The sequence below is a fragment of the Pyrus communis genome, chromosome 14, assembly GCF_963583255.1.
Source record: "Pyrus communis chromosome 14, drPyrComm1.1, whole genome shotgun sequence".
NCBI classification, from domain to species: domain Eukaryota; kingdom Viridiplantae; phylum Streptophyta; class Magnoliopsida; order Rosales; family Rosaceae; genus Pyrus; species Pyrus communis.
The window spans coordinates 24,013,217-24,038,803 of NC_084816.1; the positions used below are offsets into that span (position 1 = coordinate 24,013,217).

Sequence of the window (25,587 nt, forward strand, 5' to 3'; positions counted from 1 at the left end):
TACATAGGAAATGCAGGACAAGATAAATTTTGAAAACCTTGAACTGGACCGAGTGACAATTAGGCCTGCTCTATCCGTTGGGAAATCAAATTCACCGCGGCGTTCGCTGATGAGAACGCGCCGTGGAAGCTTTCCTGGTACGAAATGGATTCCAATTCTATGGCCATCTTCAACAAAATCTCACCCAAATCCGTCTGTTTTTCGAGTAAAGATTTGTAGAACGATTGAGCAGCAATCGTGCTGATTTCGACATTGGTGGATTCCGGGCAGTACTCATCGTCCAACCACTTGTGCAAAGTAACCCTCAGCCACTCTGATTCCTGAATTTTCATTCATGTAAATAAAATGGTTAGCACACATAAGTCCCACCAAACTCACTTTCATAGAAAAAATACTTAAAAGTTCCGTTTTGAATCAAAACCATGTATCCAACAATTATTGCATTTGATTATGGGCTCGTTTAGAAAATTAGAAACGTTTTTAAAATGATTGAAAACGCTTTTGGTTCAGCGCTTCATAAAGCACTTCAAGTTCTTTTTCATGACTCCTTTGCATTTTTGCTAATAATTGTTTAAAAGAAACATTTTTATCAAAAACGTTTTCAGCCATTTTAAAAGTACTTTCAAACGAATCATATTATTATAAGACTGCGCACCAATAGGCGAATAGTTTCTCGCCAACATCATCACTTGTCAGGAAAGTAAACAAACTAATGCGCGCTTGGAGAGCATGCTTACAATCGTTATTGCACCCGACTGTTATTATTCTCGACTATTGCACTTGCACTACTAGGTGAAGAATTTCTCGCTAACAGTATCATTTGTCATGAGACTAAACTAATTGAGCGATAAATCAGAAGGTACCAAACACTTAAAAAATAGAAAGTAATACCTCCAAGGCCTTTGAGGGGGTCAACCAATGTTGTGGGACCACAAGGTCTTGAACTTGGGCATCTCGGTCTTCATTGCTCTCTGGGTTTGAAGAAAACTGAGATCTTACAGTAGTTTGGGGCTTCCGGATATCATTCCGCAGGCAAATCGGGTGTCGTGGAACCCGGAAATTGAGCACAGGCGTAGCGACATTGACTAGAGCGGAGATTTTCGGGCAAGAGGTGGGAGGAGGGAGTTTTGGAAGGGTTGTGATTGGTCGGACTGGAGACACAGATTTCATGGTTTTAGATTGGGGGGGAGTTTTCTTTCCTCCTTTTGTGTTGGATTTTGTCTGGTGAGAAAATGGTTGGTGGCGGTAAACTTTGTAACGTTTTGATCCCTTTTGGATTATGGTCGGGCCGGTCGGCTCAATCCGGCCCCAATATGTTAAATAACCGATTATAGTATGAACACCTACTACAAATATTTGAAACATCATAACTTGAAATCAATATCATTTCTCAGTTCTCACTGACACATTTGGGGAATTGGGTCGATTTCCACGGCGAACTTGTAAAGAATTGTCAATTTCTCTTCTAACTTTAATTTTAACCGATTATCCTCTTAATATTTTATAATTGGCTAATTTCTTCCTTAAATTTTTATTATTGGGCAATTTCCCTCCTGAACTTTAGCTTCCACCGAAACCCTAAAATTCAGACAGAAAGTGTATAGAGTGAACTAGCGAAAGAGTAGGAAAAAATACAATATGTTGTCCACATTAGGGATAAAATTATCCTTTTGCAATTATAAAATTAAACTTCAGCGGCAAAATTGGTTAATTATAAAAATTTAGAAGGGGTAAGTGTCGGCCAAATTATAAAAGTTCGAGAGTAATTGATTAAAATTAAAGTTCATGGGAGAAGTCAACAAATACCTCCAAAAAAACATGTAGGTAAATAAAATTAAAAACTGAAGGTGCTTATGCAGTAAAAAATAACAATCGTCTAATGGTAAAATATGGTACTTTTGATTATTCAAAGGCTACTGTGCCTAGTTCCACAGTTGTTCTGAGCATTTACCTGGAACTTTTTCATCACAACAATCTTAGGCATTCTTCAAACAGCAAAAAACTACAGTTTTAAGCTTTCGGTTTAACTTAAACAATATGCATACTGATACTGCATAGCTACACATGAACAGTAATTTGTCACGGCTGCATTGGCATACATACCGCAAAGCGCACATCGATGTTTCAAGCAGACATGTTTGTCGATACCATGTCTCTCTCTCACGCGTGCACGCTCTGATATGAACAGATAAAAGTGACCTCTTAGCGAAGACTTAGACGGATACTGCATTTGGGGAGTCTGGATTCAGTATTTCATTTTTTGGACAGATGAACAATCGCTGCGCCATGGACTGGAATTCGCTGCATATGTAGCGTGATTATGAAATTAGTAACAGATCAGAATGTAAAGCAACAGATATGGCAAACTTTAAGTCACAGCATGAGTTCTAGTTCTTAACTGCCACGGGTAATCTCCTATCAACATCCTGTCTCCTTCATCATCCATGTAGGTTACCTGGCATCCACTGTTTCCATCGATCAGGCTTCCTTTGAAATTGAACATCTGGTCAAGCTCACAAATGAGTTCGTTGTACCCATCAAAGCACGTGAGGTCAATTGATCTTCCAACAGGAGCTCCATATTTGAGCACCTGAAAGAGCGTCAAAATCTTGGCAAGATTAGCTAGCCTTCAACAATCAACTCCACCCTATGTGGATGGTTGCTTGTTAAGTAAACATACAAATACATCTTAAGTGCAATCACCAAAGTATAATTTGACTGAATAATTTAGAATGTGAAACAATAAATACAATTCAATTAGCTTAATTTTTTCTTCAATTTGTTTGGAAAGACAACTGAGAAGAAGTTCTACACATAATTTTACCTTTATGCAACTCCTGTTATTGATGGAGCTACATTTCTTGCATTGTTTCTCAGAACAAACGCCAGAGATACTCTTCGATGTCTCTGACAGCTGGACTGTTTCAGAAACACTTGAATGAGATATTGGAGGAATAGAACAAGGACTACAAAGTTCAATAGAATTGGCAACTTGTGGTGAAGGGAGCTCTGGGTGACCGGTAACTATATTGACTCCAAAAAGCATTGTACTCTTTTGTTCGACAAGTGGAGATTGAGTCTCACTCCTCAGTTCGAAGGCTCTCAATTTCTGGGACCCCGTGGAGCTGATATTTGGAACTGACATGCTTCTTTTATACGTGCCACTGTCAAAGACTCCAAGACCAAACATTGGTGGCCATTGGTTAGTAAGGCTTGGAGCTTTTGGATAGCCAGGACATTGGTAAAATGGGTCGTTCATTGGAACGTTGAGATTGTTTTGCAATCCCAAATCTGTGTAGTCCCAGTCAGGATTTGGGGGTGGGATGAACTGTGGCGGTAATAGCTGTTTTGGTGTAACTGGTTCATGAGCAGGTGGATCACTAGTTTCTTGACCTTGAAAGACCTTCTTTTGTCTTGGAGGTGTGGACTCAACTGAAATCGCCAATGAACCTAATAAGAGAAAAAGAGATAAGTTGATGAATCCTGAGATAAATTCCATTAAAACTGAATTGAAGAATGAAGCATTTCTGAAATCTAGACAAACTTTCCACAAAGAGATACATGAGAGTTACTGACCTTTCCTGCCCAAGCTAGAAACCCCAGGTGATGGTGGATCAGGTAAATGTGCCCTCTTCTTAGGTTGGAGAGGTATGATATTCCAAGGAGAAAGCCTTTCGGAATGCAAGCATGTATCTGATGTAGTATCCAATCGCACCTGGAAGGACACATCAAACAATGGAATAACCAGAAAAAGATGCTGAGAGAGAGTTATTTAAGTTTCAGATTGAAATGGCCAGAAAATGGAACTTGGGTACCTTCAGACACCTCCATTCTGAACTGGGCCACCTCAAGCAATCGTTATCTTCGATATCTATTATAGTACCTTCCAACCTGTTTCATACAATAACATGTTTGGTCAAAAGATCACGGCTGTTTAATGAGGGAAATGTAGATATATTATTAACAATGTCTACTGGAACTTTTATCCGTCCATTCTTGCATTCGCAAGTCATGGCTTGATTACCTCTTCTTCTCTGCACATTCTTCACCTTCGGAATACATTCTGAATCTCATTCCAATGGAATAGTCATTTTCGGCTGATTTCATGTATTGATCAAAAGGAATTATGAATGCAGCAGGACTCGTCCTGCAGATATATGAAAAGATTCATTCTTAAAGCCTAAGAGAATGTGTGTACTAGCATACCAAATGATACTTCTACACATTCAGGGTAAAAATAACTAGCTCATAGGATCAAATAGCTTACCATGGGTGGTAGTACACAGTAAACATGGTACCAGTAGAAATGGCATGGAAAGCGCTGGCAAGTATGCCATGTTGCATGCTGTGGCCAGAAATGAGAGAAGTTGATGCAGTGTCGTGCGTTTTGGTCGCACGGCGTATGCCAACACACAGTTCTCCATTTTCTCCTCTGTGAAGCAAGAATTACTTTCATTAGGTAACTGGAACTGAAGACCAATAACTAAAAGGAAATTCCTATAGATTAATTAATTAACCTTTCAACAGAGAGTGAGAGAGAGAGAGAGAGGGCATACCTTGCAAAGATACATGCATCCCCAGCAACAAGTCTTTTTGTAGTCACAAACGTACTCCAGCCACTAGTAAGCAAGTGCCTCTTTGGCTGACCTACATTATGGGGCATGCATAGTTTAAGATTAGTCAGTCTTATATGATGAATCCAGTGAAGAAGTTTAAGCGGAAAACATGCACGAGTAGTACACCACATTCCGAAAACCCAAGAAGTTAATCAGGTAAAAGAATATAGTAACTGCAAAGGCGATTACATGGGCAGAAACTTGTTTGTAGGTTGGACTATTGTGTATTACATAGAATCAGCCAACCATGGAAATTGCATTTTTTTTCCCTTGGCGTGATGAGAGGAATTTCTAAATTTTTTAAAGCAACATCAGTTCAATAACAACCAAACTTGTGCATTTGATTTCCGGTTTTATAAGAAGTACTAATAATTACACAAGTTAGTTTCACAGACGGATGTTTAAGAGCGTCTGAATTTAAAGATACCTCGAAATATATGGCGAAAGCACCATTCATATCCCTGCAAGTCCTTTGCTACCAGATCTTGAACCGGTGGTTGCTGAGACATGTCCTGCAAAAACATTTGTAACATGTGGATCAACTGGTAGCAAAGATTGAATTGGTTACTTTATTTCTAATCAGATGTGTTACGTGTATCATATAATTTCAAATGGGTGTTATTTAGATGGAAAGACAAGGATACCGACCAGAGGTGGAAGGCACTCATCAGCTTGTCGTTTGGGAACAGAGAATCCACCGTGGGTGCTTGTGTCTGACGCGGTTAGTATCTTGCTAAAGGAGCGTGTACTGGTTCGCCGAGGCAAGGGTGTGGTATTTTCTTCCTCTCCCCTTACCTGGTCTTCCTGCAATGTGCCAGAACGGTACACATATGTTATACATTCAAAATGTCAAAGGAAGAAGTTCTAAAGCGGATAAATAATGTAAATCTCCAACGAGGCCCTAAATAAAGTCATCTGAGCACTCAGTAGCTAACCTCGGTCACAGGAAGCAAGGTGATTTGAGCATACACTTCGTCTGTGTGAGCTTCAGCCTGCAAATGAATCATGTTATCGTTCGACAACAACCAACTTCAGATCAATCATGAGCCGTTGAATTTTCAATTGCACACTTTGTTAAACACATGAAGAGAGAAATAGTTTACCTTTAGCTGAACACATACAACATTGCAGAGGATCTTGGAAGGCAAATTGTATCTTGGCATTTCCATTTTACCGTCTTGGTTTGCATATGCCTCCACCTATTCTAGATCAACAAGCAAACATGTCATCTATTTGGAGCTCCTCATTCGAAAATTCGAAAGGATTGATTGAAATTTTATAATTCGTAACGAAACTGTAATGATGGGAACGAAGCTTATGTACATTAGAGAAACGGTATACTAGCATAGTAACATCCGGGTTGCGTGAAAGTTTTTCACCATTGACTGGGGAAAAACAGAGTAAGGGACAATCGAGCTGCCACAAAAGAAAGGTGGAAAGGGTCACGGGAGAAGAAAAGAACCTGTTCCATGTGACCTTGAAGGAAGTAGAAAACCTTCTCGCCAGGGCGGGGAACGTACACATTCGCCCCGGCACACGCATGCCATAGTTGATGGTACAAATCATCTTTCTCACCTAACATCAAAATTCAAATCACATTCTGGTTCAACGGAAAAATCATAACAACAAATAAAATAAAATAAAGTTAATATATATATATATAATAAAAAGAAAATGGCTTAATTCGATTAATAGTCTCATGTGATAGAGTAGTCGAAAGATAGTATTGTGGTAAAAAATTAGGATTTAAACCCATATGGAGCCTCACCTGTTAACAATTAATGTATAGTTCCGTTTTAACCTCACATGTGAGGTAAATGTGCAAAAAATTAACGGATAGTTGACGGAACTTTAATTTTGAACCTAAATCCTAACCAACTTCGCAACAAAATTTAAATCCCAACTTTCTTACCACAAGATTATCTTCCTCCGTGGAACTAATAAGCCTTTTTTTCTTTTCTTTTTTTTTTTTGAGGAAAATCAAACCCATGAGAACCCTATTGAAGATTTGCGCTTATGATTCAAATTTCAATAATTAAAGATTAGAATCATAAAAATAAAATTAATAAAATAAAATAAAAAACATATTCAGACTAAAAACTAAAAACAATTATTAAAATTTAATCATGGTCAACGTTGCATAACATTTACAAAAGGAAATAAAATTAAAATTAAAAATCTAAGACTAAAACAGTGAAAATTACGAAAAGGTCACCGGTTCAGCTCCACACCTTGGTTGTTGTTAGCTGCCGGCACGGCGGCGTCCGTACATCCGCTGCTTTCTATAGCATTCACGGAGGCGGTGGACGGCAACCCTTCCACTCCAGCAGCAGTCCTCGGCACCATACCTATTTATCAAATATTTCTCTCCAGCCGTCTAGAAAAAGCACAACTTGCAGAAGAAAAAACGCAGAAAATTGGGAAATTGGTGAGAAATTAATTAGTAGAAGGAGCTCGAGAGAAAGAAGACAAATAGGCGTTGAGAATCGGGTGTACCCGCGTCCACCGTAATGTTCCTTTAACCGCCTCTCTCTCTCTCTCTCTCTCTCTCTGATCACACTTTCTCTTCCTCCACTGCTATATCACACTTCACACCAACACGCAGCCCGGCCGTTTCACGCCGCTTCTCTCTCCTTTCCTTCTCTCTCTGGAAAAACGCTGACGGCGTGAGAGAGGCGTTGATTTTTGGGTTTGTTGTAACGCTTAATGGCAGCAGCAGCAAGAGAGGAGAGAGAAGCTTTCCGCTTTCGGCTTTCTCTCTCTAGTGCCTGTGCGATTCGATACACCTGCACCTGCACTTTTTGCCCCTCTCTCTCTCTCTCTCTCTCTCTCTCTCTCTCTCTCTCTCTATCACAAATGCCTGTGCGATACGGTACACCTGCACCTGCCAGGGCCTTTGTGCCCCTCCCTCTCTCTCCTCACTGTCTTTCTCTGCACTCTCTCTCTCTCTCTCTCCCCTCACAGTTCTGCACTCGTATTAGCCACGAATCGTTCTCTGTCCGTTCTGCGCTGGCTGGCGATGTTTGCTAATCTGCGCCGATGAGTCCGATGCGCTTCTTTTGCATGCTCTCTCATCTCTCATGCATCTCTCTCCGTCGCCCTTTACCCGTTTGCGTGTCGCAATCCTGAACGTCGCTTCGCGGAAGTTACAGACCTTCGTACGCGTGGGTCCCCCTTGTCTAGTAAAAGTCAGGAAGGAGCCCTGCAGTCTAGAGAATCACTAATGTATCTAGAATTAATTATATTGTCCTTTCCTTGATTAATTAGTGGATTAATCAACGATAATGTTACATGGATCAAATTTTTTTAAATTAAATGATGTGATTGTAGATAATTTAATTATTAATTAATTATCAAATAATATGTTTGTTTTTATTAGTGACATTTTATTTAATTTACAAATTTGATCGGCTTAACATTATCCATCAATTAAATAGCATGTTTCTTTTGCATGAAGATTAAGCGTGTTAATCGCGGGGATTTGGCGTAATTAGACCGGCTGGTTGGTTTCAATGTGTGGTATGTTTCCTTTTTATTTTTTGGTAAACGTCCTCGTATGATCAAATTTTATATATTTATTTTCTGTGTGATTTTTTTTGTGATCTCTATTATTGATTAACATGTGTTAATAAATTTATCCTTCATTACGTTGTTGTCATAAACTTAACATCAACAATAGAGACCACGTAAAGACATATACAAAATGAATGTAGAAGATTTGATCTCATAATTAACCTATCACTAAAACCATCTTCAACCCTTGGGCTAAAACCTAAAATTTTTAGCCTAGATACAACTTTTCTGCTTCAACCCTTCTGACCTAAATTTTTTAGCTCGAGATTATTAAAGAATAAATTTAGGCTAATTTTTTCTTTTAAAGTAATTTAAAAAAAATTATGTACACTATCATAATTTAATTTTATGAACATTTTAACCTAAAAATATTTAAATTCCGATAAATATTGAAAAATCACTAAATTTGGGTGAATTTTGAGTTAAATAATTTTTTAATTATTTTAGTTGTTGGATTTAAATTTGGGCCGTTAGATTTTTTTTTTTTTAACGTTAAATTTGATTATATTCAATTTCAGCCGTTGAATTCAATAAATCCTGGAAGATATGTCCATGTGGGTGGGGTCCCTTTGGTGGTGCCCACAGCATTTTCTGGGCTAAATCTTGGGGGGAATTTGATTTTTGTTTGGCTTTTAACCTTTAACCCACACATTTAACATGGGTTAGATTAGATTTGGGAAGAAAGAATAAAACTTAAAAAATAGTATTTAGTCCAAAGTTAGATATGGTCTAACTGGATGAAACAACAAAGTGACAAACATTTTATTTGCACATTACGACCAAAAAATTTAATCACAATACATTCCCCAAAACACACATAAAAAATTGTGATGATAAATGGGTAGACTATTTCTAATATTCGATTGACTTATTTTACGCGGCAAATTAGACATTTGAGGGGATCTTGAAAATGAATATTTGGATGTCGTACGACTTTTGTTGTGGCAGGCGGTCCAATAAATGCAAATTTCAATATATAGTTGCATTCAACCTCGTTTTCATATATTTTAAAGAGTTTTAACAAAAAGTTGTGGTACTATTTACTTTAACGAAAAATCATATTTTTATACTAAAAAATTAATCCTGATACTTAAAACTCAAAATTTTCAAGTCATTTTCATTAGTATTCTTTATATTTTAAGGCCATCTTAACATGGGCCATGATCTTTTTCGGATCCACTTTGTAGGGTTCTTAAGAATTCTTACATTTTAAACGTTTATCGTACATCGTACGGCTAATTTTCGTCAGTTATTATTTGTGTTTAATTTAAATAAAAAAAGTCAAATGATTTCAAACCGTACGATGCACGATGAATGTCTAAGATGTGAGGATTCTTAGGATTCTCACAATTTGGATCCGGATGGGATCCAAATCTTAACATAGTCCCTTCTAATATTATAGCCATACACAAAATTATTTTTAAATAAAGAGTGTCAGGTCGTACTCACATACCATCTCCAATCGCAGGACTAAATATAGTCTCCTCAATAATTTATTAGTTATAAGTTTATATTTTACATTTATAAATTAATTTAATTAAACTAGCGTTTGATGTTTTCAAATTTAGCTGTTGAATTTGAATCAATTATTGCAACTGAGGAGTTGAGCCCCCAAAAAGGGGCTAAGAGGGGGCTACATAGAATTATAACTCACACATCGGTTAGAGATGACTTTTTTGACAAATTAGGCCATTTTTTTGTCTTTTAGACCTTTAGCTCTCTTACTAGAGATGGCCTACAAGGCAGATCCGTGATATATTTTTTTTTTTTTAGACAACTTTAGACACATGTTTTTATAAGACTTATTCTATAATGTATTTTAACGATCCAGACCATGTATCTTTTAAAACATTATTTATAGATCATCTCTTGCAAAAAATTTAGACAAATCCAAAATCATTAAAACATTCATTATTACATGATCACTATAGCACATAAATATTCATATCACATTTGTACTTAAACATGTATCCCAACAGATTAAATATTCTAAAACACATTAAGCATTTTGAATCTCATTCCAATGGAATAGTCAATTTCGGCTGATTCCATGTATTGATCGAAAGGAAGTATGAATCCAGCAGGACTCGTCCTGCAGAGACATAAAAAGATTAATACTTAAAGCCTAAGAAAATGTGTATACTAGTACATACCAAATGATACTTCTACGCATTCAAGCTAAAAATTATTAGCTCATAGGATCGAACAGCTTACCATGGGCGGTAGTACACAGTAAACACGGTGCCAGTAGAAACGGCATGGAAAGCGTCGGCAAGTATGCCATGTTGCATGCTGTGGCCAGAAATAAGAGAAGTTGATGCAGTGTCTTGTGTTATGGTTGCACGGCGTACGCCAACACGCAGGTCTCCATTTTCTCCTCTGTGAAGCAAGAATCCATTCATTACGTAACTGGAACTGAAGACCAATTAACCTTTTAACTGAGGGGGAGAGAGAGAGAGAGAGAGCAGACCTTGCAAAGATACATGCATCCCCAGCGACAAGTCTTTTTGCAGCCACAAACGTACTCCAACCATTAGTACGTAAGCAGGTGCCTCTTTGGCTGACCTACATTATGGGGCATGCATCATAAGTTTAAGATTAGTCTTATATGATGAGTCCAGTTGAGAAGGTTAAGCGAAAACCATGCACGAGTAGTAAAGATACCTCGATATACATGGCGAAAGTGCCATTCATATCCCTGCAAGTCCTTTGCTACCAGATCTTGTACCGGTGGTTGCTGAGACATGTCCTGCAAAAACATTTGTAACATGTGGATGAACTGGTAGCAAAGATTGAATTGGTTACTTTATTTCTTATCAGATGTGTATCATATAATTTCAAATGGGTGTTACTTAGATGTAAAGACAAGGATACCGACCAGAGGTGGAAAGCACTCATCAGCTTCTCGTTTTGGAACAGAGAATCCACCATGGGTGCTTGTGTCTGACCGGGTGAGTGTCTTGCTAAAGGAGCGTGTACTGGTTCGCCGAGGCAAGGGTGGAGTATTTTCTTCCTCTACACCTAGCTGGTCTTCCTGCAAGGTGCCAGAACAGTGCACATATGTTATACATTCAAAACGTCAGAGGAAGAAGTTCCAAAGCGGATAAATAATGTAAATCTCCTACGAGGCCCTAAATAAAGTCATCGGAGCACTCATTAGCTAACCTCGGTCACAGGAAGCAAGGTAATTCGAGCATACACTTCGTCATGTTATCGTTCAACAACAACCAAATTCAGATCAATCGCGAGCAGTTGATTTTCAATTGCGCATTTTGTTAAACACATGAAGAGAGAAATGATTTACCTTTAGCTGAACACTTACAACATTGCAGAGGATCTTGGAAGGCTAATTGTATCTTGGCTTAAGGGTCACGGGGAGATGAAAAGAATCTTTTCCATTCCATGTGACCTTGAAGAAAGCAGAAAACCTTCTCGCCGGGGCGGGGAATGTAAACATCCGTCCCGGCACATGGAAATCAAAGCTGATGGCATAAATCATCATTCTCATCTAACATAAAAATTCAAATCACATTCTGCTTCAACGGAAAAATCACAACAACAAATACGAAAAAAGTTAATATTTATAATAAAAATTTGAAATTGATTTCTATTTATGTTACTATATTTTTTAAATTAAAAATTGAAATTTATAGTTGTTTATGTTAATGAGATTTTAAATAAAAACTCATAATTTGTGAGATTAAAAATAGTAAAATATAAATTATACTATTGTGTGTGTGTAAACATGAGTACATTCATCAAAATTAACAAAAAAATTATTGTACCAAAACATGGGTACATTCTTCAAAACCACAAAAAAAAAAAAAAAAAAAAGATATTAAGCTTAATAACATAAGTAAATTTCTTCAATGAAACTTGACATGAATACATTCTCAAATCATAGAAAAAGAATGTACCCATACAAGTTTGAAAAAAAAATTACTAGCAAAAAATGTACCCATATAAGTTTAAACATGAATACATTTTTTTTGCTAGCAAAAAATGGTACATTTTACATATAACAAATAGGTATATTTAAGAATAGATACCTTTTAAGATTAAAAATTTGAAAAAAGTTACATGAATGGGTACATATAAGATTAAAAAATTGAAAACATTTTTTAAAAAGCTAGTGGGTGCAAACTTATTCTAATTTTTTATTTATTTTGGAAATGTTTTGGATTAAAAATTAGTTAGGAGTTTAATAAAGGTAGGAGTATTAAAATCTTAAATCAATTATTAATTTTTATTTTAAAAAATTATGTAACTGACTTGTAAAGTCACTAATACATTCATGTTAGAAACTTAAATCAAAATCTGAAAACTAATAATATTTCAATCAATGAACATTAGTAACTATCGGATACTAATTATTCATATAAAATATTTCCCTTCCGCCGTCTAAAAAAAATAAAAGTTGCAGAAAGTTGGAAAGATGGTGAGAAATTAGTAGAAGAAGCTAGAGGGGAAGGGGACGTAGGCGTTGAGCATTGGGTGTACCCGCGTCCACCGAAATGTGTCCAGCTTCCCTAAACCGCCTCCCTCTCTGATATATCACACTTCACACCACCACGCAGCCAGTCGTTTCACGCCGCTTCTCTCTCCTTCTCTCCTCGCTCTCTCTCTACTCTCACTCTCTCTCCACACAACCACGTATCGTTCTCTGTCCGTGCTGTGCTGGCTGGCGATGTTTGCTAATCTGCGCCGATGAGTCCGATGCGCTTCTTTTTGCATGCTCTCGCATCTCCCAAGACTCCCATGCATCTCTCTCTCCATCGTCTTTTCCCGCTTGCGTGTCGCAATCCTGGCCGTCGCGGAGTTTACAGATTTTCGTACGCGTGGGCCCCCCTTTGTCTCGTAAAAACCAGGAAGGAGCCCTGCTTCCTAGAGAATCACCATATATATTTTTAAGAATAATTACAATATTCATTAGATATTGAAATACGAACAAATTGAGGATAGCGTGCTTACAATGGATCTCGATAAAAATTTTGTCGGAACTTTCAGCCCGATTGAAAGGAAAAAGAGCGTCCCGCACCAAAATTAAGTACTAGTACTATCCCCTAATAACAAATCGGAAATTACATCAGGAGACTCTTCAAACCAAGAAACTGAGCAATCAACAGTTAGACTAAACCTCGCAAGGCGATGAGCCACCTTATTTGTCTCTCTTCGCCCAAATGTGATTTTTCATGGCTTGAAGTCCTACATGAGCCGCCTTGTATCATTGAACATATGTCCATAATGACCACTATATGCTGCACCTGCATTTTGAATTGCAGAAATCACCAGCAAAGCATCCCCTTCCACTTGGAGCCCCCTGACATACTTGAACCCCTTGAATTTGGCATTGTGCTTCCCATGAATCAAATAAAGCCGATAAGCCATCCACACATAAGACAAATAAGAACGGTGATAACGGATCGCCTTGACGAATTCTCCGTTTTGGATAAACCAACCCCATAGGCTCCCCATTCAGTTTGAACGAATAAGATACTGTAGACACACACATCATTATCCAGTGTATCCATTCCTCCGCAAAACCCAACCTTATCATAATTTGTTCCAAGAAACTCCATTCAATACGATCATAGGCCTTCCTGAAATCTAGCTACAACGCCATCACCTCATTCAACCCATTATTCTTCCTATGCATAAAATGTGCAATCTCCTAGGCCACTAGACAATTATTAGAAATTAACCTTCCTGGTATAAAGGCACTTTGCGAAGGAGAAATAATTTCTGGAAGAATGACCTTCAGTCTGTTCGTAAGAACCTTGGAGCAAATTTTATAAATCACATTACATAGACTAATCGGCCTAAGCTCAATCGTCACTATGGGATCAACATTCTTTGGAATCAAAGTGACATGGGTATAATTGATTTTCCTAAGCATATGACCAGATGAAAGAATGTGCCTTACCCCATCACACACATCTTGGCTGACAGTCTCCCAATTCTTTTGATAAAAACCCAGTGATAATTGTCAGGTCCTGGAGCTTTAGTCGGATGTATTTGAAACAATGCCTCCTTAATTTCATCATTGGAGACCTGCCAAATAAGCTCATGGTTTATCTTTGCTGAGACTTTGGGGGTCACAACCCGCATAATTTCTGACACATCTGTTGCACCCTGAGAGTCAAACAACTTTGAGAAATAATCGACAATCACCGCTTCCATACCCCTCTTGTCTTCATGTCACACCCCAGCCTCATCATATAACCTCGACAAAGCATTCATACGTTGTCTTCGATTAGCCTTCTGGTGAAATTTTTTTGTATTTTGATCCCCAAGCTTTAACCAATTTTCCTTTGACCTCTGCCTCCAGAACGCTTCCTCTTGTGCCAATAAAGATTGTAACCAAGTGTTTAATTCATGTCGTTGTGCTATAGTTGTTTTAGTAAAGGGCCTTCCAAATAATGCATTCAACTTATCTTCTGTTTCTGAGATCTCCCTCGGAATTGAACGCTTCATTGTTTTTGCCCAATTAGCCAACTGTAATTGTGTCGCCTTAATTTTCTCCGTGACTTGAAACATTGGGGAACCATGAAACTCTGTTGCCCACCCTTGCTGGACCGCAACTACACAACCCTCCTCCATCGACCACCCTTCCTCATACTGAAAGGTTTTCTTGAATCTAGCTTTGTTCTTTGGCATCCATTCAACCATTATAGGTATATGGTCAGACGAATTTGGTTTCAAATGAGAAACACGAAATCCAGGAAACACATCCATCCACTTTTGCGATGCTACAACTCTATCTAATCTTACTTTGATACCCCCACACCTCGTAGTGACCCAAGTAAATTTATTTCCAACATACCCCAAGTCTTGTAACTGGTAGTTTGTTAGTGCATTCCGAAACCCCTGCATTTGGCGTTCACTTTGTATATCACCTCCTTCCTGTTCCTCAGCACACAAGATCTCATTGAAATCCCCCAACACCATGACAACTCCGAATTGTCACTCAGCCTTTAAAGAAAACTCCATGATTTATGCCTATTCCTCCAATCTCCAAATCAATATTTAGACTTAATTATTTTGTCTTTTCCTTGATTAATTAGTTGATTAATCAGTATTAAATAGTGTGTTTCTTTTGCATGAAGATTTAAGCGTCAGTAATCATGGGGATTTGACGTAATTAGACGGCTGCTTGGTTTCAAGTGTCGTATGTTTCCTTTTTATTTTATTTTTGAGAAATGCTAATGGAACTCTCTTAAAAGTTTCGTGAACTTTTTGCCGTTTCACAGTTTAATATCAATTTATGTGTTAATATTATAAAATATTATGTTAAAAACATGAGGTGATAGAGAATCTATTGAAAAACTCATTTTTTAGCCATTTTTTTTTGTAAAAGTCTTATGTTTCCTTTGTTAGTTTTTGGCTTGTATTTAACGAGTTCAAATTATATGTATTAATTTTGTGTGTGGCCTGACCTCTTAATGGACTCTATCAGGTTGACAGTGTTAATAAACTTAACTTTTTAACTTTTTTTGTTACAAACTTAACATGTGTCTATCAATGATACAAACCATAGGAAATCACACACAAAATGAATGCAGAAGATTTGATCTCGTAAATAACCTATCACTGGCTGGCTGAAACAACAAAGTGGCAAACATGTTTGCATATAGATTCGGTGTACTTTAATGGGATGACATCTTTACTAACTCATGTCTAAGAAAAATTAAATAAGGTGTCTCACACATGATATTCAAGATTGCGTACTTATTATTAGACAAGGGGGAAGATTTATAGACACCTCTTTTATTTTCTCCCATTCCCCTATATTTTCGGCCATTATATTAAATAAATCAAGCAAAACAATGATCCTAAGTAAATAAAGTTGTATAATAACAAGCAAAAATGACGTGTGTTTGTTTCAAATGATTTTTTTGGAAAAGCAGAAGCATTAAGCAACTTACTAATCAGGGCAAAGGGAGGTTCCGGAGCAGATGAGAAATATTTGAGGCCTGTGGAAAATGATTGCATTTTTGCTCACCATCATTTAGTATGATGTATGCTCACCACCTTATTTATCATCATTAGATGAGTTTGAATTTTGAGATTTGTGCCTATCTACTACACGAATCTCAAAATTAAAATTCATTTAACAATAATAAATAAGATGGTAAGCATTCACCACACTAAATAATAGTGAGCAAAAATACTCCCATGGAAAATGGCGGGAAGAGACCGGAGAAATTAACACGATGAATCGGTGACAAGAACATGTCCTCTAAGCATGCGGGGCATTAATGGAAATGTCGGCTCCTTTACTCCGTTAATCGTCAACGTCTGTGTCGTGTCATATTTGAAATTACCAACTAGTGGCCCCACCAACCACCTACAGACGAACCAGACCCGACGACAACACCAGGCAGTTCAGTAGTAGACACATGTGTAATGTCCATATACATATCAGGTGGGCTAGCGAGACACAACCCTAAAATAACCATTACCAATGTTAATATGCTTGAAATTTATTGCATGTCTCGTTAATTTGATATAAAGCGATATAAAAATAATAAGTTTTGAGCTAATTTATTAACTATTCAAGTCATTGTTCAGTTACTCAGTAATAATTGTTTGACGAGCCGAGTCATTATTGGATAATTTGTTGAGAATCTGATAAAATTAGTGGCAGAGCTAGAAGTTCGTCTCAGAAGAGGCCTTTAAGATATATATATAAGAATTTACATCAAACATAGCAAATAATTAATTTTAAGGTTTTTATTATTTTTTATTGCATGAAAAATTTATGAAACAAGAGTGATAAGGCTTCAAAATTTTTACAAAAAGTATTGATGATAAAACTTTTTACGAGCCTTAATAAAAAACCAAGATTTGAACAAAAATATAAGATCATAACTTAAAACTATTACCATGAGATATTAATTTCAACATAATTAATTGAACTTTACTTTAACTTGTATATAACTGTCTTATATGAAGAGACGGAAAAAGGAATTAGCCTTTATATGGTGAAACAAAAAGCTATTGACAACGACTTTCAAACCCATGAGATGGTGGAATTGTCAAATTGCGCTACCCAATGCACCACAAGCTCTTTATTGCCAAACTTAGCAGACAATAAATATAGGGGTATGCTATGCACATATCCCATTTTACTTCTTACACACCCTTGATAATTTCTGTCCGTTGATCTTCTTCAATTTATCCGATTTGACGGTCGAAAATTAAAAAGATGTGTGAGAAGTAAAATGAGATGTGTGGATATCACACCTCTAAATATATATTAGTAAAATTTCAAGATAGGTCTAGGCCTCACCTGGAACCCATGTGGCTCCGCCCCGATCATAAAATAGTGGGTATAACACGAGAATGACACAAATACAACCTATTTGTCAGGTCTAGACATTAGGCGTTTCAATTTCTTGTATGACTAGTTAACCTAACATGAAACAACACAACCAACAATGAATCGGGTCGCTATCGGTTCATCTGTTAAAAATTCATTAAGATAATGAGTTTGACATGACACGATCCATAAAAATAATAAGAATGACATAAAAATGACACAAACACGATCCGTTTACCAGCTCTAGATCGATTCTATGAATGCAAGTTTGTCCGAAGCTATTAGGCTGAGGGCATGTTTGCCCGGGCGTCACACATCCTTACACTTGCCCTCCCTAACTCTTTTGGGAATTTGAGGGAAAATGATAGCCTTATGCGCACTTTCCCTCACGGATGGCATAGATGCCAAGTCTTGTGCATCGAACACCATAAAGCTGGCGGAATCAAACTGAATAACAATAGTTCAGTTTGGCTCGGTGTTTACTCATAGTGTGAGTTAAAATCCGATCAAATTTGTATATGGCATAATTTGTGTGTGCAACTAATCTAAACCGAACTATGCCAACCTCAAGAGAGAATATTGTGACATAATATTTTCGGATCCAATTTGAAAAACAAGATAACCACAAGCTCAAAGCCCATTTGTATCTAAACCAACCCAAATTCGTGGGCCTAAATATAAACGGGCTGGAAATCTCCCTATTCAAATCCGGAGGCCCCAAAATTAAGAGTTTTAACCAAATACTCCTGATACTCTTCATTTTTAATGTTAAGAGCATTTTTACTTTAAAAAATCACTTTTGATACTATGCAGTTACAACATATTTTTATCATTTTCGTTAAAATTCAAAATTTTCGAACCATTTCTCTAGTTAGTTTTCTGCCAAAATTATCCACGCTCGAAAAAAGTCCAACTATTTACGGATAAGGAAGCGCACCGTGGTCCTAAGAAACGGTAACTTCGTCTTCCAAAAACCACCTTCTTTCAGCAGCGAGCTCTGAGCTTCCATTTTTCAAATGGCCGTTGCGGTAGGCAACTGCTGCTTCTCTGCGGCCACCTCCACCGTTAAACTCCGCTCCTCCGTCTCCGACCAACCTTTCTTCGCCACGTGGCTCTGTTCCGGCAGCTACCAGTACCACGCTCTTAAGCCCGTCAGCCAAAGCAATAGAGAAAGAGCTTCCAGTTCGAGAAAAGGCTCGTCGTCGCGGCCGTCCGCTGATAAATACCAACCGGAGGTAAAATCCTAACTCTATACGGCGTCGTTTGTGCGTTTTGTTTTGGTAATTAAGTAGTTTGTGATTGTGTTTGGTTTGGGAAATGCAGAGAGAAGGCGTTCCCAATAAGTTTAGCGGAAATGAGAGAGGGAAGAAGGGGAAGTCCCAATCGGTGGCGTACGGAGCGTTCGGAACGCAACGAAAACAGAGGAAGGAGTCTGGAGTTGATCAGAAAGAGCAGCAGGTTTGATAATTGTTGCACTGAATTCGTTTTGTGATGATTCAGTTTCGGGTTTGGAAAAATGCTCACTGATTGGATTTGAAATTGTGTTGATATTCGATTCAGGTTGAACCGAAAAGTCTCCAGGATGCTATTTTCTCAATGCCGTTGTCAAGGTAAATGTTGTTTACCCTTCTTCCAGATTTGGTTATTGAATTTATAATGCATTGTGTCTTTGAGAAAGTTCACGGCGTCTAGGTTCTTCATAAGTTTATGTTTTGAGTAGTTTATATCCATGTACCAAGCTTCGTGGTGCATGTTATGTCACCTAGGTGCTGAGCTTTTCCAAGTATTGTTACTATCATCTCTTCAGTGTTTTTGAGCTATTCTACCACTTTGTGTTTGTTTGGGATGTCGGTTCTAATAGAAGCTCCGGAATGAATTGTCCTTGTTTTTGTCAAACAAACTATTTGCTTGCCATTGTTATAGCGTTGATCCATGGGAGTCTGGTGTTTATCAATTTTATCACTTTAAGACCAAAATCTACAGATTCGGTTGGTTGCTAACAATTATTTATTAGGTTTACTGCACCCATACCGCACCTGACTACTCCCTTCCATGGCAAAAACAAAGACTATATACAAGTACAGGCAGGCAAGTTTTGAACTTTTATCCTATCACCCTTTTCACTAGCCTGTGTGTGTTCTAAAGAACTTATAATCTGAACCTTTCTATGCAGTGCTTTTATGATTGGTGACGGGAAACTCTTGACAAATGCCCACTGTGTTGAGCATTATACTCAGGTACTTTTCGTCCTTAATAGTGAAAAGTTAGTGAAAAAAAGGGTACATAAGTGTCATTTACTTGGCACATAAAGATGCAAAATGTTTAAAAATTTATCTGGTCGGTTATGTTAACCTTGTTGCATTTTATGTGTTTTCATTAAGGTTTGGTGTGTCATTGGCCCAGTCATAGCAAAGATGTTTTAGGAAAGATGCCAACTGATTTATTATTGCTATTGTCACCATCATCAAGTTTTTATTTTGGTTACAAATGCAGGTCAAAGTGAAGAGAAGAGGGGACGATACCAAATACGTGGCTAAGGTATTCACCCTCAAGAAAATTAATAACATCTTGGAGATAGGTATGATGTTACAGCTTATTGGTAGTGGGGATTATGATTTAGCTTTACTATTAGTGACTTAATTTGCAGGTTTTGGCCAGAGTTGTTGATTGTGATATAGCTTTACTTTCGGTAGAAAGTGAGGAATTCTGGAAAGGAGCAGAACCACTCCAATTGGGAAGCTTGCCACATCTTCAGGTTATCTCCTGTCTCTTGGAGATAGTTTTATTTTGTATTACTCAATGCTATCTACAATTTGGTTATATCCACTTGCAGTAGCCCTTGCATCTTCTTGAAGGTAAATTATCTTCACAGATATCATATCTGGTTAGTTTAGAAACTAACGCGAACAGAAAACCTTTCTGAGACTTGGGTTAGTTTAGATGTGCTAGTTGAGATAGTTTCATTTAGAATATTAATTATGGAGCATAGAGGGTGTGACTGCAAGTGCAAACATTGTGTGAACAGTAATTAAATTGTCACATAATTTCAGGATTTCAGAAGGCACGTGTCATCTCCTCTGTTCAAATGATTTACTGAAAATATTAATATGACGAGTTAAACTGACCACCCACATGATCGAAATCTGAGATTTAGCTTTTCAGTGTTACATAACAGAATCACTCCTTATAGTACACCCTCAAAATAATGCTTAGCTTTTTTATTTCTGAAACTACAGAAGTTGAGGTTGTTATACATATATTTCTACATTTGGGAATTTTCTACAGTTCTGCTATAACATCAATTTGGTTCATCCCTTTAAAATGTTCTATCTGTGGTTTTTATAATGGACAGGAAGCAGTGACTGTTGTAGGATATCCCCTTGGAGGAGATACCATTTCAGTAACTAAGGGGGTTGTATCACGTATAGAGGTTTGGTTTTCCCTACTTGAGTGTACTTGTATGATTTGTTACTTGTAGGATATCCTTAAAAATGATATATTCCATCCTATCTAAGCTGTGTTACACAATATACAGGCTCGAGTTCTTACTATTTAATAATTATATCCTCAGGTTACATCATATGCTCATGGGTCATCTGATTTGCTGGGCATTCACATTGATGCAGCAATAAACCCTGGTCAGTCTGTAACTCAAATTTACAATTATAACAGTCTGTTCTTCGGAAAGTCATTTAGGTGCCACAAGATTACCATCCTTCTTTATATGGCATTGTTCCTATTTTTGTCATAGCCTTTGCTTATACTTTGCTAGATTGCAGGTAATAGTGGTGGCCCTGCATTCAATGATCAAGGGGAGTGCATTGGTGTGGCATTTCAGGTAAATTTGTTGGCATGCTGTCCACGTTTGTTTATCCCTGCGTACTCGGTCTTAGATTTCTTAGCTGCATAAGCAATATTTGTGACATATAAACTTTTATTTTATGATTTTAAGAAACACTTCCTTTAGGTCTACAGATCTGAAGAGGCCGAGAATATTGGATATGTCATTCCTACTACAGTTGTGTCTCATTTTTTGGATGACTATGAGAGGAACGGGAAGTACACAGGTAAGGAAGTCTTACCAGCTTTCATCTGTGTGAAGGGAAATCAGTTGATGCATGTGGTATATGGACTTTGTCTTGTGTTGAATTTTAGTACACACTGCTCACAATGCTCGTTCAAAGTATCAAGAAAGTATATAGGTCATGCTTCTAATGTATATTGGAAATTTAGACTCATGTATATCTGTAACAGCAACTCTTTCCCAACTTTCAGAGTGTCCCTTCATCCTTGAACCATGGTTTTAGTAACTTGTTATGGCTACTCTCTAATTGGGCTCTTTACAAAGGATTAGGTCGTGCTTCCATTTTTCTTTCCTGTCTTCTCATAAATATCTCGTGTTCTGTGAACATTATCTACTTATGTGTGCACACATGCCTCTATTCATATATGAATATATGTTATAACTTATACTCACATCTTGTGTATTTTTCTTGCACTAGGACTAGGTGGCAAGTTTTACGTAATTAAAGCGATTGCTTTGAACACCTGTTGAACTTGTCTGTCTAATACCTGCTGCTTTCTTTGGTGGCGTATTAGTATTACTGCTATATTTTCAATCAATTGCACCTGAACGTTCTTATTATTATTTAAACCTAAAACATGACCCTGCCAACTTATGTGGACTTATCCCAATATTTTGTCACACTTTGACTTTCAGGTTTCCCTTGCCTTGGTGTATTGTTACAAAAGTTGGAGAATCCAGCATTAAAGGCGTGCCTGAAAGTAGAGTCTATTGAGGTGAGTCCCTTGTCTTTTACAATCTTTGCAAAGCCTTCATCAACTAAATTTGTTTCTTGCAATAAGAAGCAGAGATGGAGTGCAGTGACAATGTTTTCAAATAATCTAGTGAACAAGGAAATAGGAAAGGCTTTCGTTCAAGGGCACATGAGGACCATGTAAAGCATGCAGAAATTTACTAGTGTAGAAACTAGAATATAGTATCAGGCCACGTTTATACGTTTCTATAACGATAGCTTAGTAACTGTTAATTTTTCTTAGGGTCTCATCACATCTGGCTTGTGCAGGGTGTACTGGTGCGAAGAGTTGAACCCACTTCTGATGCACATAATGTGTTAAAGGAGGTATGCTGGCTATTTGAATCTTGAGTGTTTGCTGTTATTTGTATCTCTACTTATTATACAGTCAACAATGGAATGGTTAAGCAACTTTTTGGTGCTTCTCAAGCTATCAGCTTATGTTATCAATATCATATTTTCACATATCTTCAAGATATATGATGTAACAGAAGCGTAAATATGATGCGAGAAACTATTATAACCAGAAATAAAGTAACAATAACAGCATGCGTTGGATGGGAAAAGTTCTTAAGCTAGTTTTGAAGAGTCGAAAGCTAATGATGAACGGGCATTTATAGTTGAAGTAGCCATACTTGTTACTAGTGTCAGTTGTTTCACTATAAATTTATTGGAATTCAAAGCACATTGAACAATTTTGAATCTTTTACAAACTTTGACGGTTCCTGTGCTTTTCCAGGGGGACGTCATTGTAAGCTTTGATGATGTTCATGTAGGGTGTGAAGGAACAGTACCCTTTCGATCAAATGAGCGCATCGCATTCCGCTACCTCATTAGTCAAAAGTAAAACCCTGGTTCTATTACAAGAAATTATGTTGAAAAGCTGCATTTTGTTCTTCTACGCTTTCCGTTTGTTTTGGTGATAATACTTGATTTGTTGGTTAACCCCTGCAATTATCCTTTTGCATTTTAATACCTTTATTGGGCTCGGGCTCTACTTGTATTTGTGGATAAATAGAAAGGTTATACTAAAAATGCCTAAAGGCGCACCTGACTATGAAACTTATATAGACTCTAGTGTTTAAAGTGTAAGCACTCTTGGAGAAATGAAGAGTACATGAAAGTTACTACTGAAAGCTGACTCCACATTTAAACCCCTTAAATACATGTTCTAATTTGTTCACATGTGGTTAACAATCGTCCTGTACAGATTTGCAGGCGATGTTGCAGATATTGGTATTATTAGAGCTGGAGAGTACATGAAAGTTAAGGCAGTTTTGCACCCACGAGTGCATTTGGTAAGTCAACAGAAATTTGGTGCTTTTGGAAATGCTGTAAAGTTATGTTCCCATAATTTATCTGAATATCTTGATTCTGATTACTTTGAGCTCTTTGTGTTCCGATAAGGTTCCCTTTCATATCGATGGAGGTCAGCCTTCTTACCTAATAATTGCTGGTTTGGTGTTTACCCCACTCTCAGAACCGCTGATAGAGTAAGTCATGCTTGCTCTGGCACTCAGGAACATGTCAAATACGTTGTTTTACTAATAAAAATCTTTTGTGCTAATTACAGACTAACCATTGATTATGTACTTCTGCAGAGAGGAGTGTGATGACTCTATAGGGGTAAAGTTGTGAGACGCACTTAAGCACAAAATTCATGTTTAGCTATTTCCTTTTCGTTTGCTGACCGCAATGCACGCTTTTGGTTTGAAAATTGATTAGTTTTTCGTTTCTTTTCTGGTCAGCTTAAACTCTTGGCGAAGGCACGCTACTCTTTGGCTAGATTCAAAGGGGAGCAGATAGTAATCCTATCACAGGTTAGCAGCCTCGATTATCATTAATCAATGTGCGGCATATGTTGAGATTGTGTTGTGGTTATGTCAATATTTGTTGTAAATTTCTCTCATGCCCTCCTCGTAATCATCATTTCGTCTCTCTTTGTTGCTTAAAATGTTTAAAAAGGTGTCATTTCTCTATATAGGATGGGAATTTCTGTTCTCATGTATTTTGTGTCGATAGGTCTTAGCAAATGAAGTAAACATGGGGTATGAAGACATGAGCAATCAGCAGGCAAGTTGCTTGTTTGCACTTCTAACAACTTTTACATCTCTCCGCCAACGATGCTCACACTAACAGAAGAAAATGATCTCAGGTTTTGAAGTTAAACGGAATCCAAATAAGGAACATTCATCATTTAGCCTACCTTGTAGACTGTAAGTCGTAATGTCCCTCTAAATACTTCCTCTTCACTCTATCTCCCCACTCCGATGCTCACGGTTATTCTGTGCTCTTAATTAACCAGCATGCAAGGACAAGTACGTAGTCTTTGAATTCGAAGACAACTACATAACCGTGTTGGAAAGGGAAGCAGCTACCGCTGCTTCGTCCTGCATTCTCAAAGACTATGGCATTCCATCCGAAAGATCTTCCGATCTGTTGGAGCCCTACGCGGATTCGCTTGGGGACAACCAAGCAGTTGATCAGGATATCGGTGACAGTCCAGTTTCAAATTTGGAAATCGGCTTCGATGGAATTATTTGGGCATAAATTATCATTCCTTACATCTTGGAGAGGCACAAGCCATGATATGGTTGTGATTCGCCGGCCAACAGTTATTTATCGATTGGCTCCTGTTGCCGCAGCGCCGCCGTTGCAAGGTGTTCGATTTTGTAGTTTCTTAGCTAGTGTGACAATTTTGATAATTTGTATCCATAAGATGCTTCGGATAGCATGACAAATCATTGTTGTGATTGAATTATTTACTGTAACAAAAATAATGAAATGCGAATGCAAACTTCATATTATATTGGCAATATATAGGGAAATCAATAAATATTGATGATATTTATTGATTCACTACAGAAAATTTGTTGGAATCCATTGCAAATTTTGAACTTTTGAATTTTTTTTTCAGAACTTTTTTTTTCTTCTAATTTCGACTGAATCTATATATACTCATCTCATTGCAAATTTTTATAATTTCATTGATATTTCTATAAATTTACATATTGATATTTATGTACATATTTTAAATACTACTCACAACTAAACACAAAGAGGAAAAACATAAAAGTGGGACTTGGGAGACCTACACCCAACTTGCACCAATGTCTCATGTCAGACCTACGCAACTTTCCAGCATGACATCGCCTCATTGACTCAGAGTGTTAGGTGGTATACCAAAAGTGTAGCTAACTTCTCGTGCATTTGACTCAGAATGTTAGGTGGTGTACCAAAAGTGTAGCTAACTGTTCAG

The 25,587-nt window shown here is 37.5% G+C and overlaps 4 protein-coding genes and 1 pseudogene across 4 annotated transcripts; 1 reads left to right on the forward strand and 4 right to left on the reverse strand.

Annotated features, from left to right (window-relative positions):
* Positions 1-58: 58 nt before the first annotated feature.
* Positions 59-1,230, reverse strand: LOC137715969 (uncharacterized). Its single transcript, XM_068455341.1, has 2 exons — positions 892-1,230; positions 59-320 (listed from the first exon to the last, which is right to left on the reverse strand). The coding sequence occupies exons 1-2, from the start codon at positions 1,168-1,170 to the stop codon at positions 60-62; spliced, it is 540 nt and encodes a 179-aa protein (XP_068311442.1). The 5' UTR covers positions 1,171-1,230; the 3' UTR covers position 59.
* A 671-nt stretch (positions 1,231-1,901) lies between these two features.
* Positions 1,902-6,962, reverse strand: LOC137716411 (auxin response factor 2-like). The gene is made up of 14 exons (XM_068455859.1): positions 6,848-6,962; positions 6,079-6,191; positions 5,720-5,815; positions 5,552-5,608; positions 5,265-5,420; positions 5,044-5,128; positions 4,557-4,647; positions 4,268-4,432; positions 4,025-4,147; positions 3,816-3,891; positions 3,577-3,715; positions 2,825-3,450; positions 2,400-2,590; positions 1,902-2,301 (listed from the first exon to the last, which is right to left on the reverse strand). Exons 1-14 carry the CDS (start codon positions 6,960-6,962, stop codon positions 2,214-2,216), a joined length of 2,121 nt encoding a protein of 706 aa, XP_068311960.1. The 3' UTR covers positions 1,902-2,213.
* A 3,216-nt stretch (positions 6,963-10,178) lies between these two features.
* Positions 10,179-14,369, reverse strand: LOC137714651 (auxin response factor 2-like). Its single transcript, XM_068453809.1, has 6 exons — positions 14,163-14,369; positions 11,068-11,223; positions 10,864-10,938; positions 10,660-10,754; positions 10,404-10,568; positions 10,179-10,281 (listed from the first exon to the last, which is right to left on the reverse strand). Exons 1-6 carry the CDS (start codon positions 14,367-14,369, stop codon positions 10,179-10,181), a joined length of 801 nt encoding a protein of 266 aa, XP_068309910.1.
* Positions 14,370-14,387: 18 nt separating this feature from the next.
* Positions 14,388-15,137, reverse strand: LOC137714652 (uncharacterized). The gene has a single exon (XM_068453810.1). It carries the CDS (start codon positions 15,135-15,137, stop codon positions 14,388-14,390), a length of 750 nt encoding a protein of 249 aa, XP_068309911.1.
* Positions 15,138-18,416: 3,279 nt separating this feature from the next.
* LOC137715742 (protease Do-like 2, chloroplastic) lies at positions 18,417-25,135 on the forward strand (annotated as a pseudogene).
* The last annotated feature ends 452 nt before the right edge of the window (positions 25,136-25,587 follow it).

Bases quoted from the DNA above. Each gene is read 5' to 3' on its own strand.
- LOC137715969 (XM_068455341.1), bottom strand. From the start codon at position 1,170: ATGAAATCTGTGTCTCCAGTCCGACCAATCACAACCCTTCCAAAACTC. The intron at 321-891 runs GTATTACTTTCT...ATGAAAATTCAG, and splicing joins CCCCCTCAAAGGCCTTGGAG to GAATCAGAGTGGCTGAGGGT.
- LOC137716411 (XM_068455859.1), bottom strand. From the start codon at position 6,962: ATGGTGCCGAGGACTGCTGCTGGAGTGGAAGGGTTGCCGTCCACCGCC. The intron at 5,609-5,719 runs GTAAACTATTTC...ATTCATTTGCAG, and splicing joins TTGTATGTGTTCAGCTAAAG to GCTGAAGCTCACACAGACGA. The intron at 4,648-5,043 runs GTATCTTTAAAT...CCCATAATGTAG, and splicing joins CTTTCGCCATATATTTCGAG to GTCAGCCAAAGAGGCACTTG.
- LOC137714651 (XM_068453809.1), bottom strand. From the start codon at position 14,369: ATGGAAGCGGTGATTGTCGATTATTTCTCAAAGTTGTTTGACTCTCAG. The intron at 10,569-10,659 runs GTCTGCTCTCTC...CTTGCTTCACAG, and splicing joins GATGCATGTATCTTTGCAAG to AGGAGAAAATGGAGACCTGC. The intron at 10,282-10,403 runs GTAAGCTGTTCG...ATGTCTCTGCAG, and splicing joins ACTGTGTACTACCGCCCATG to GACGAGTCCTGCTGGATTCA.
- LOC137714652 (XM_068453810.1), bottom strand. From the start codon at position 15,137: ATGGTGTTGGGGGATTTCAATGAGATCTTGTGTGCTGAGGAACAGGAA.